Source organism: Callorhinchus milii, unplaced genomic scaffold (genome assembly GCF_018977255.1).
Source record: "Callorhinchus milii isolate IMCB2004 unplaced genomic scaffold, IMCB_Cmil_1.0 Scaffold11, whole genome shotgun sequence".
Lineage (NCBI taxonomy): Eukaryota > Metazoa > Chordata > Chondrichthyes > Chimaeriformes > Callorhinchidae > Callorhinchus > Callorhinchus milii.
Genome location: NW_024704752.1, coordinates 8,760,570 through 8,772,375, shown reverse-complemented (window position 1 = coordinate 8,772,375; position 11,806 = coordinate 8,760,570). Strand labels below are relative to the sequence as shown.

The 11,806-nt window shown below is 42.6% G+C and overlaps 1 protein-coding gene across 1 annotated transcript in view; it reads left to right on the top strand.

Annotated features, from left to right (window-relative positions):
• Window positions 1-11,643, top strand: part of senp5 (SUMO specific peptidase 5) — a 12,531-nt gene extending 888 nt beyond the window's left edge. The window contains exons 2-10 of the mRNA XM_007899004.2: window positions 747-2,166; window positions 3,908-4,013; window positions 5,278-5,425; window positions 6,196-6,243; window positions 6,740-6,817; window positions 7,148-7,285; window positions 9,349-9,432; window positions 9,705-9,755; window positions 10,526-11,643. Coding sequence (XP_007897195.2) covers window positions 762-2,166; window positions 3,908-4,013; window positions 5,278-5,425; window positions 6,196-6,243; window positions 6,740-6,817; window positions 7,148-7,285; window positions 9,349-9,432; window positions 9,705-9,755; window positions 10,526-10,636 — 2,169 coding nt within the window. The 5' untranslated portion in view covers window positions 747-761 and the 3' untranslated portion in view covers window positions 10,637-11,643. The remainder of the gene's footprint in view (window positions 1-746; window positions 2,167-3,907; window positions 4,014-5,277; window positions 5,426-6,195; window positions 6,244-6,739; window positions 6,818-7,147; window positions 7,286-9,348; window positions 9,433-9,704; window positions 9,756-10,525) is intronic.
• Window positions 11,644-11,806: the final 163 nt, after the last annotated feature.

The following is an 11,806-nucleotide window of genomic DNA, read 5'->3' as shown; positions in this document are numbered from 1 at the left end:
ACCTTTGCACAGTGGCCCAGCTCAAGAGTTATGGGATGGAATAACATAACAGAATGTGGAGTCCTGTAGCTCAGTGGTTAGAGCACTCGGTTTGCAAGCGAGAGACCTGAGTTCAATTCCAGGTCAGGGTGAAACCTTGGGCAAGTTTCCTTACTCCACACAGAGCCTAATAATAATCCCTCCAAAACCAAAAACAATAATAAATTGGTCATTTTCAATCCATGACTGTTTGTGGGACATTGCTGTGCGCAATTGGCTGCCGAGTTCGCCCACAAATATGCAGTCAATTCACTTTACAATATATTCTGTGAAGCGCTTTGGGACGTCTAGAAGACGTAAAAAGCGCTATATCAAATGCAAGGATTATTATTATTATTAGAATAACATTTGCCTACAAAAACAGTCACTGCATTTGGACAGCGATTACCGGGAGGCACTTTTGAGAAGTTTCAAGCTTTCATATCTTGTAAAAATACAAGTTCAATTATCCATCCTGTGTGAATGCATCTGGGACGGCTGTAACCTAGTACCAAGTGGAGATGTGCTTACTGCATAAAAAATATTCTTACGTCAGTGCTAAATTAGGAATCTTGTGTAGAAAGGCCACATGGGTAGTTGGTGTGGAACTGAGGTTGGGATTTGGGGCATGTTGTTAGGGAGAGCAGGGGGAGTTCTACTCTGCACCTAGCCATTGCATTATGTCATGTGAATAAAGGGGAATTTTTTGTTTTTATTTTCTCTCACAGCGAAACTGTCGGAGTATGAAGGAGCACACCAATGGTAATCTGTCTAAACGGTCCTTAAAGGTAAACTTCAGACAACAGCTAAGATTCCACCAGAACAAATGGAAGCGACTGGCAGGATCGCTGGCCTCCCAAAGGCGGTTTTACTACCAGCAGAAGCAGCGTCTGTGGCTACTAATCAGGAAAAGACAGGTCAAGTTGCTGTTACGAAAGGCACTTCTGAAGCAGCAACAGAGACAAACTGCGAAAGATGTTGATGGATTAAAAAAGGCAACTCGGGAAGAAAAAGTCTCCTTAACCTCCATGATAAACAAGGTGCCTGAGGAGAAAAATCATACAGTTTTACAATTGGTACCTAACCAAGTTGGTGTGGGTAAAGGGAGCAAAAATGAAGACTGGGGGAGTGACGGTGTAACTCCGGATTCCAACAGTAAACCAGACGTTTATTGTAAAGGCTCCTCAAGAAAGCCAATTGACCTCCCTGCAAAGGGAACTCTTTACCCTCTTGAGGACGTTGGATTTGAGGACAGTATTGCAAATCAGAAATCATCAAACCATTATAGAAAAGGGTGCTTTGAAATCACTGAAAACAAATTTGTCATCCCTCATTTGTTTCATAAGACAAAGTATCAAGCAAAAAGGCCCAGAATCCGTCTGCTTTACGGTAAACCTTCACTGTTTCGCTTTTGCTGCAGGATCTTCAACCATCAAAACAGAAGGAAAATCCGTACTGCCCTGAGCAAAGAGAAGCTAAAGCCAATGGAATCATCAGATAATGTATGTGGGAATCAGAGTCAGGTCAACCACCGTTTGGATAAAATGGCAGCATGCAGTGCTCCTTCACAGGCTTGTACCACCAAAGGCCGAGAGTTCTGGCAGAACTTGCAGGTTGATTCAGAGCAGAATGTCACTGCCTCAGAAATCATCGAAAGGGATGTGAGTGCATGCCCAGAGAGCCAAGCTGAAGGTGTTTCAAACATAGCCTGTTGTGAGCAAATGGATTCTTCAGAGATTCATCTGGTAGCACCTTGTTGTATTCCTTCCAGTGAGGGCTTCATTGGGCACAATAATAACAGTAATAAAACTGATGAGAAATGCAAAGCGATGGGTTCGAATCAGACCCCAGTTCGTGATGGGGAGACGCAGGTCATCAGCACTGTGACGGACTCAAGTTCAGTTGCTTGTGCGTACACCAATGCTTCAGTCAACCATTCGGGGCAGCCAGTATATTTGCAAAGCCATGAGCCGGGTATCATGCCTCAACTGCAGCTGCTGGATCATCTTTACTATAGATCTCTGGAAGAGCGTGCGGGGCATGCGGGTGCAAGGACTGAGCAGCCAGGTCGAAGTGTCGAAAAGGGAAAGGAGAAGGAATCCCAGACCTGTCATGTTTCTAGTGAACACGTAATATCCTGTATTCATGGTACAGTGGCTGGTTTAAGTAAACCTTTCTTTTCCCCCTTTTCTTTCTGAGACTATAATACAGCTTTGATTTGTGGCCACTAGTGCAATATATACTGTGCACAATTTAGTCTGGTTTGGGTTTAAAATCAGCCCAGTGCTGTGTTCTGCAGGTTAGTTTCAAACAGAATGCGTAGTGATGGCAAACCCGTGGCGGAGAAGACTAGGTCCAGTAGCATGTGGGAGGCACAATTGTCAGTCCTCCCCATGCTCTCCCGTGCTGAGCAGGCATGTGCTGCCTCAAGTGCTGCTCCAGCAACCTCAGTGCTTTGTGTTGCCAAACCCTGTGTAATGTGTCTGTGATGCACTCGGGAGTTGAGCGACAGTTCTGTAAAATAAGCTCATGCATTCAAACAAAAATGCCAAATGCCAGCATTCAGCCAGGGAGAATGCTCGCTGTGGCAGCTGAGCTCCCTCCTCGGCCAGGACAATACCACATAAGCTGGTGATTATTTTAAATCGATGTTAACATTTTACATTTAATTTTAGTTTTTTATTTGTTTCTCCCCCCTCCAATTTTCTATCACTGTCACTAGCATACAAAGCTCACAAAGGTTCACCATCACTGCTTTAAAGAATAAGTGGCCCCATTCAAAACTACCTGTTTCAATTTATTATAAAGTGCTATTCATTTTAAAGGAACAGTGCGCTTTCAAACCATTGTCTGACTTTTCCTAATCTTTTTAGCTTGTGAAAAGCTTTCTTTTTTTAAAAAAAACATGTTTGTTAGTTCACTGGCTAACCCTGTTACTCTCACCTCACTCCAAATCAGATACTATGTCAGATTTGTCTCTGTCTCCAGGCCACACACCACAGATTGTTTAGTCTATCTCTGTAGAAACCAGAGGGCCTTGACATGCTAGCAGCAGCTCTTCTGGGGAAGACATGCATATTTATCCCTCTCTCTTTCTGTCACTTTCTCTCTGTCTTATATAGAAAGGGGAATGGCCATTCAGTCTGTTTATACACTGAAGAGACTGGATTTCAAATTAAAAATCAGATCATCAGAAATGTCTGTAGGATCCCTTGATGACTCAATCTGCAGTGTGTTAGCGATGGTTCAGGCTGTTGGAAACTGCCTCTGTGTAGGGGTTGAATCAGGCTTGTTGTGATAGCTTACAGCCTCTCCCCTCTAAAGTAAAGTAGTTTGCTGACATTCATTGTTGGGGCTTACACATGAATGAAAAATGGTTATTCAAATAGCTTAAAAAAGTATGAGAGCTGCTAGCTCAAATAGTGAAAGGCGCTATACAAAAGTAATTTTGTTGTTGTTGTTGATATTTCGTGGGATATTTCAGACAAGGTGCAGGATCTGAACTTGCTGGTATGAGCCATGGTTTAGGCAGCAAGCACTGGTTATCTGTTCTTTGGGATTACTACTCTCGATTTTGGATCCTGGTCTACAGCAGTCAGCTTCTCTGACAGATTTGATGATAACCCTATTAAATCTGTTGCTGTCCTTGTATCCCCTTTGGGATACAAACTTAGGTGTTTCAGGTGAGTGAAACAGCCTGGGTATATTGGAGTGTTAAAATCGTGAGACCAGCAGTGTATCCCATTCGGGTACACTGACCACCACAGGTTCAAAAGACTTTATGATCTGCCAGTGAGCGTAACAAGCCTTCTGTTTACGTGCTTCTCAGCAGACAACTGCCTATTTGTTGGACTTGAATGATTGCCTGATTTTGTGTTTTTTTCCGCAGGTTTCCTAGATGAATTTTTAGGGAAGTATGGAAGTTTCATCCCTCTAAACGAGGGTGACATTCTGATGAAGTTAAAGCAGCTGTTTCATCAGGATTTCTCTGACAGGTGCGTCTTCTTCCAGTCCCGGTGCATTTCTGTGCGCAATTGGCTTCTGTGTTTTGTCCACAAAATACACAGTCAAACCACTTTACAGTATATTCTGTGAAGCGCTTTGAGATGTCTAGAAGACGTGAAAAGCGCTATATCAAATGCAAGGATTAGGATTATTATAAATCCTCTAGTTTTCTGCTTCAGGAGAAAAAAGACATCAAATGCAAAACTTTAACAATCTTGTCTCTTGGATTTTAGGGAAGCAGGGTGAGGGGTCTGATATTCATGTGCTGACTTCGTTGGAATCTGCGAAACAAACTAGCAGTACGCTTCTAGCTTATGTATTCTTCCAAACTGATCTGGATCGAGTATTGATAACTATACAACAGCAGGATAAAACACTAGTGGGAGTGAATAACAATATAACATAAAAGATGCACTTGCACAACATTAAAGTCAATTGGTGTTAGGTCTGAATTTTATAGTTTATTGGTACCGATGCACTAAATAAGCCTAGTTTCACTATGTTAAAGAAATGTTATGCTTACCCGATGACCAATTAAGTTAGTCAGTGGATGGGTCAGTTATACACATTGGCAAGGCTCCAGCTTTGATCACCTGTCTGTATTGAATTAGCGAATCTTAATCTCAACCAGGTCTGCAGTGGGAGTAGAGGTGGGATGTTCGATTGATCTCACTCCATGCGTTAGAGAAGTAACATATTAATCATGGTTCTCACAGCTAAATGCCATTCAGCTACCTCTTGCTGTATGTGGATGCAGGTGAGTGCAGGATCGTGCTTGGCTGCAACTTTTCCACATCCGGTTTCCCACTGCAATTTGCTGTCCAGCTGCCACAAGAAAAATGGCAACTTGGGCGAGGTTCCAGAATGTCATCACTCCACACCAATCTGTCAAGGTAGTAAGCTGGTGCTACAAAGGGAGACTGTAATGTGATGTGTTACTGAGCCAGGAAGGTTAACACCTCAGTACCTTTTTGTAATTAAAATGCAACAACAACAACAGAAATGCACTTGTTACTACCAAGCAAAAGAACTCCACTTTGGTCTTATAACAATCCTTGCATTTAATATAGCGCCTTATCACGTTATTGAGAAGTCTCAAAGTGTTTCACAGGATACAGTGTAAAATGGATTGACTGTATTTTGTGGGCGAATGAGCGCTGGGCCAAGGCTCGGTACACTGGCAGATGCAATAGTTTGTGACTCAGGCAGAATATTAAAAAGGACTTTCCTGTTCTCTATTCTGATGTACTTTAGGAAATCCCTCATCCGGACAGAGATTCGGAAGTACCAGAAGATGGGGACGTACAAGCTGGCATCTAGCTTCCAGGTGGTTTACAACAAGCATGTATTGACGTTGGACGATCTGGTCACACTTTATGGAGAGAACTGGTTGAATGATCAGGTCAGGGGACAGTTCAGCTGGTTGATATAGTCCAGATAATGCTCTCTATCTGTAAGGGGAGAGGGAATCGCATTTCACTGATGACAGGAAAAAGTCTACAGTGCAATTTAGAGTCAAGTACAATGAGGTTCAGAAATGGCCTCTTCAAACGTGTATTAATTTCATAAATTGTAAATCAATTGGGAGAGGAATTGGCAGATTTAACTTCCAGATCAGAATTGGGTGGGTTACTGAAATGCACCTTTTTGTCAGGATTTCTACTGATCTCTGCTGGGAGACATGTGGACAGCTATTTGGTCTCGACTGTGATGTCCCAGAATCTTAACAGGTCACTGATACACTGGGTTTGACACATGGTGAATGGCCACTTAGATTAGGTGCTGGAGGGCTTCTTGTGGAAACTTACCTAAGCACCAGTTACCAGACACTGACGTCAGCAGTCAGGGCAGAAAACTGGAGGGAGTATCGAGTGATTGTGCAGTAAATTCCCATTTATTTGAGCAATTGGACCTAGTTGCCAGGCAATTGCTATGAGGTGGCAATCAAGTGCCACCTGCTGTTGGATTGCGGAACAGTAATCCATTGTCCAGGTACGACTCTATTCTCCAGTTTACCCACAGTATAACAATGTTAACATGTTGAGATTGTCTCACTGATGGGTGTTACATAGAATTACATAGAATGATCTACCTGCCAGTGCCAAATGGAGTGTGTTGTGGTGAATGGCTTATGAAAGTTGAATAGCTTATTGATGTTTTGTTTCCCTGTAGGTGATCAATATGTATGGAGAGCTGATTGTGGATGCAGTTCCTGATAAGGTAGATGCGCAGACTATTGGGTTATAGGCATTGGGCTCCCAGTGACATTTACTCTCCAACTTCAGTTGGGGCAAGCTGGTCTCCAATCTTGAAGAGACACTGTGGGCTGGAAAGAAGGAGCCTATTTAGTTCAAGAATCTGTTCCCACAATGTGTAAGATCAGCCAAGGAGATGACTGATCAGCCTGCAGTTCTGACCTAGGAAAATATTGTGCGCATGGATAGAGAAATATAAAGTTGTTCGTATGTCTGTTGAGTTGTCCTGTGTTATTTTGCTGGGGAGCTTTTTATTCAGAAAAATAAGTTTTCGAGACCCACGGTGAAGAATACCACCAAGGCTGAAACGTCCAATGGAGAAATCTCATGGTATTGATGAGTTGTAGTTTTTTTTAAATGAAGTGTGCTCATGTAGGAAGTGAGTATGTTAACCCTATTTTGTAACCTGATAATGGAGGGAAGGGGCATCAGGCTAACATAGATTTTCTTTCTTTCTGTAGGTTCACTTTTTCAACAGCTTCTTTTACAAACAACTTCAAACTAAAGGTTACAACGCTGTGAAGAGATGGACAAAAAAGGTGCGTTGTGTGATAGCAATAATAATAATAATCCTTGCATTTGATATAGCGCCTTATCACGTCGGTGGGAATTATTACCCCCGGAAAGCACGCCGCTAATCGACTAACAACCAGGTTCCTACTTACTGCTAGGTAAACAAAAGCTATAAATATAAATAGAATACTTTCATTCTATCTGATAGCCAGGTAACTAGTCTTATTACTTTTATATTCATATTGTCAACTAACTCCTTTGTTGCCCTCCTTTAAGCAGCTCTAGCTGTGTTGTGTATCTGCTTTTGAGATGTTTTATAATGTAACTAGAAGGATTTGTTCCCTTTTTCCTGCCAGGTGGATTTATTCAGTAAAGCATTGTTACTCATCCCTGTCCATCTGGAAATCCACTGGTCATTACTGACAGTAGATCTCCCGAATCGGAAAATCTGCCTGTATGATTCTCAAGGCATCCACTTTAATTCCTGCGTTCAGGTAAGGCAATCAATCCTCCAGAGTGGGTACTGTTCCCCTAGCTCTTCCCCCACTCCTTGCTTCTCTGCCAAAAATGGTGTCAAGTTACAGTATGATTGCACAGAAAGCGCCAGTTCCTCATTATCTTTTGCACGTGGCCAGATTTCTGGGTGTTGGTGTGTAAAATGTGACAATTTCTAACAGGATTCATTAATAAGAACCATTACCAACTCGCAAATCAAGAAATCTTTTGATAACTGAAGAGAAAAATTGTTTGGCATTTAATGTTTGCTTCTTGACTGAAACATTTGCCTAGTGACCTGTTCTGCTTTAGACACAGCTCTTCTGTTCTTGGTGACTTATTATTTATGGTTTCTTTGCGATAATTTTAAATGTCAATAGTAAACCAAGCATGATTTCCCAGGATGGAGCTTCGGAACTGCCCTGCTCCCAGGCGTCTGAATCCAGCCGCGAGATATGCAAGCAACAGCCCTTTTACCAGCCCTCCCAGTCACTGTGGAAATCCTTTTGCCTCCACCTGAACCTTGATAGCTCAGTCAAACGTAGTTCCGATTTTGAGGAATCTTAGGTGCAGACTAAGCACAGTGTACAGAATCACAACATCTACCAGATGGGAAATCAGGACAGAAAATGCACTGCGGTGTTAATCAGACTGTGAAAGGCACGAGTTAATGATGTTGGTAGGTCTCTTCAGAGCTGCTTATGCATATCCAGCGTGTTCTCTTTACATGTCAGGTTTCCAGCATTCTTTTTTTTAGCACTAGCTTTGCACGGTCTGTGGTTAAACCCCGTTGTGAGCTCCTGTCTGTGACCTTTCTGTGTCGCCATGGTTACAGGGAATTTGCCCTTGAAACACAATCAGTTGGTTCAAAGAAACGCTTCAGGGAGGTTCTGTTTAATGTGGGATACAGAAGCTGAGTCTATGAAATATTTTTGTCTTTTCTTATTCATAAACACTGACCTTCCAGCTTGCCTGATGATTCAGTGAGTTTATCCGGTGATTAGCTGAGCCACACCGACTGAAAAGGTCTCCAGTTTGATCACTGGACTGTGCTGAGTTTGCTGACCAGAATTGGCATCGTGCCCTTGAGTTAGAAAGAGAAAAATCAACCACGGTTTCTGCTGCTGATCCAGTGACTGCTGCTGAAGAGAACAGACTTGATTTCCTCCATGATCACATAATCTTGCCAGCACTTGCTGTCCCCTCTGTCTCTCAAATTCACTGAACCAGTACACAACCTTGATGTTTGAGTTTAATTCTCAGCACTCCTTCACATCTATAACCAAGACTTATTTTCTGTATTTGTCACATTGCTCACTTTCGTCCCTATCTCACATGCAACAAAGCCCAAACTCTCATTTTATTACCTCCAGACTCAACTTTCAAATGCCCCCCCCACTCCCCTACACCAATTTCCCAGTTCCACCATCCACAAGTTCCACTTCATCCAAAAGTCAGCAGCGCATGTTCTTACCTGGAGAGAACTTTGCATGCTCATTACCCTTATTCTCACCACACTCCACTGGCTCTATTTCTCTCAGTGAATCGACTTCAAGCTGCTCATGCTCGCATCTTCCTGCTGCTGTATTCTCACCCAACCTCACTCTTCCTCTTGTCCCCTCCACTCAGCAAACAGAGGCCTGTTACGAGTCCTCTGCCCCTCCAACAGCAGCCAAGCCTTCGGCCACTGTGTCCCCACCATCTGGAACTCTCTCCCTGTACTTCTCCATCTTCCCCCCCCTCTCTGTTTTCAAAAGCTAAAATCTTACCTTTTCTACTGTGCCAACAAACATCTCTCTTCTTCCCCCCTCCCCCACTCATTTACTTGGTGTATTGCACCATCTCTGTAAAGTCCTCTGAAACATTATTGTGTATGAAGAGCGTTGTGTAAGTGCAAGTTTTTTTTACTTAAGCTAGAGTGTGGCTTTCAGGCCCCAGGCGTTTTAATGGAGTTTCTGTTTCGTGGAGTGTGTCCCTTTAAGTTTGCAGATGCTTCCTGTTCTTTGACTTTGTTTCTTGCTGTTTGTTTTGTTGTCTCTGCCATCGCTGCTTCAATCTGAAGAATATCCTGCGCTATTTAAAGACAGAAGCTGGTGAGAGGAATTGTCCTGAGTTCCTGGAAGGATGGAAGGCTTTTGCCACTATGGTAAGGGTCAGCTGCTTGGAATTATCGTGGATGACATGTCTGTTTGTTAAATCTGTTTGGCTCTCCTTGCTCTCCTGCACAAGCCCTGACCTAAAATAAACTATGAAAATTCTGAAGAGGAATAGATGTTCTGAATCCTACTGGACACTATTAGAACAAAGTAACACATTGCAAATAACAGATTGACCTAAATTTATTGTATAAACGGAGTGACAGGCTTTTGAGTGTGGCAAATATTATCAATTAATAGTGTATAATTTTCTTTCCCACAGTGCATTCCACAACAAAAAAATGATAGCGACTGTGGTGTGTTTGTGCTTCAGGTAGGATGCCAGTCCGTCTGCTACATATTTTTTTCCCTTAATTCTGTCTTCTTTTCTCTCTTATGGCATTGACTTGTGCTGGGATACAGTTCCACAAATCCCATTAGCCCTCCAGTAGCTTCACCAAGTAACCGTTCTTCATTGTTAGACTAGACATTGAGTATCAACGTGCTTCTGACTAGAGAGGCATACATCTGAGCCTGATTCTGTGATATTCACACAAGAGTATTTAACAGTAGGGATCAGTTTATAGGGAATGAGTGAGGTTAGCGTAATGAGAAAGAGCTTATTTAAGGAATTGTTTGGCAGTAGGGGAGACGGGTAATTTCACTCAGTCAAGTCACCATTGTTTTGTTCCATGTGGTGACTAAGCAAGACAGAGCTACACATGGTCCAGCTTACTGTCTATGTCCCTCTGTTCCTGTTTGGTTACAGTGACGCTGTATGTAAATTGTAGAGCAGTACTCTGCTTAACAGAGAATTAGCTCTTCACTGCCTTGAGACTACCAGAATCAGTCAGGCATTTACACTGGAGTGGAATGCACAGCGCAGGAGGCAGCGTGGAATTGCCTGGTTTGTCCTCTGGGCACTGAGCTTCTATGTTGCGCCTTTAGATATTGAACAGCACAGATGCACCACTGCATCACAAACCACTGACTGTACCCTGGAATCTGTGGACAAGTGTTTACTTAAAGTGCTTGAAATATCCTCTAGCTGCGGAAGGCCAAAGCTTGTTTCGGTGACCCAATACTGTTGTGTTGCTTGTCTAGTACTGCAAGTGCCTGGCTCTGGGAAGACCCTTTCAGTTCTCACAGAAGGACATGCCTGAAGTTAGGAAGCAGATCTACAGAGAGTTGTGCCAGTGCCGGCTCTTGGAATGAGCACCTGGAAGGACCACAGAAGGTGCTGATCAGAAATCCCCATGGGACGTTGCATTCCAGGAGAGCAAAGCAGCCGGTGTTGTGACCCGAGGTTGGCGAGTGGGAGCGAGGGACGTGAGGAGCAGTAAAGGAACAGTGACAACCTGTCCAGGTGCATGCATGGCCTTGGCACCTTCAGACTTAATAAAAGCACAACTTTGATGCTCGATTGGGTGTTGTTGACAAAACGCATGTAGCAGTAGACTAAACTTAGAATCCCAAATTCTCCTCATACTTTAAGTGAAGTAAGTAGAAGACTTTACATTAACGGGGAGTGGGGAACGCAGAAGGCCTAGAGTAGAAATTGTTCCAGGTATCAGTAAGTGAGAGATCTCTCTCCATCCACTGGTAAGATCTTAATTTCTTCTCCCATAGACATTTCATTGTGTCTTTGTATTGAGGGGATCATGCTTAAGATTTACAAATGGTTTTATTCCAAACAGAACAGAGACTGTGACTTGGGGCGTGGAGATTGAGGGGGTATCAATGCTGAGAATATAAAACGAAGCAGAAAAACTCCAGTAGTATTTAAATCTATTGTTCCAAGTCTTATTCAAGAAATAATGTATCCAGCTGGGGATGAAACTCTTGAGACAAGTAACTTAGGTCAAGAGTGTAAATGTGAAATTAAACCACTCATTTAATCATGAAGTATCTGTGGCGCATTGAATCATGAAATGATATTGTCTTAACTATTGGAAAATTGTATGGTGAGATTTTCTGATGGGGAGACATCAAATTATGGTAAATAATGTATGTCTGATGTTACATGGGAGCTTAGTACTGCAAGATCCTGGATTCCAGGTGCTCTTTGAACTTTAAGCTGCAGACAGCTCTTTGAAGGCAATTTGAATGGCAACCAAGCTGTTCTGAAGCTATGTTAGTGTTCAGTGACATTTTGCTCTTAGTTGAAATTCCAGGTAATATAATAATCCTAATTTGATATTGCTCCTTTCATGTCAGGAGGACTTCTGAAAACGCTTCACAAGATATATTGTAAAGTGTAATGACTGAATTTTGTAGGCTACTATGTGCTGAACTGAAATTTATTTTCCAACCAAATCCCCCAGAATAAATTCACCAAACCTGCAAGCTAGAAGGAAGAAAGCTAAGTATTTAGTGCAATAATAT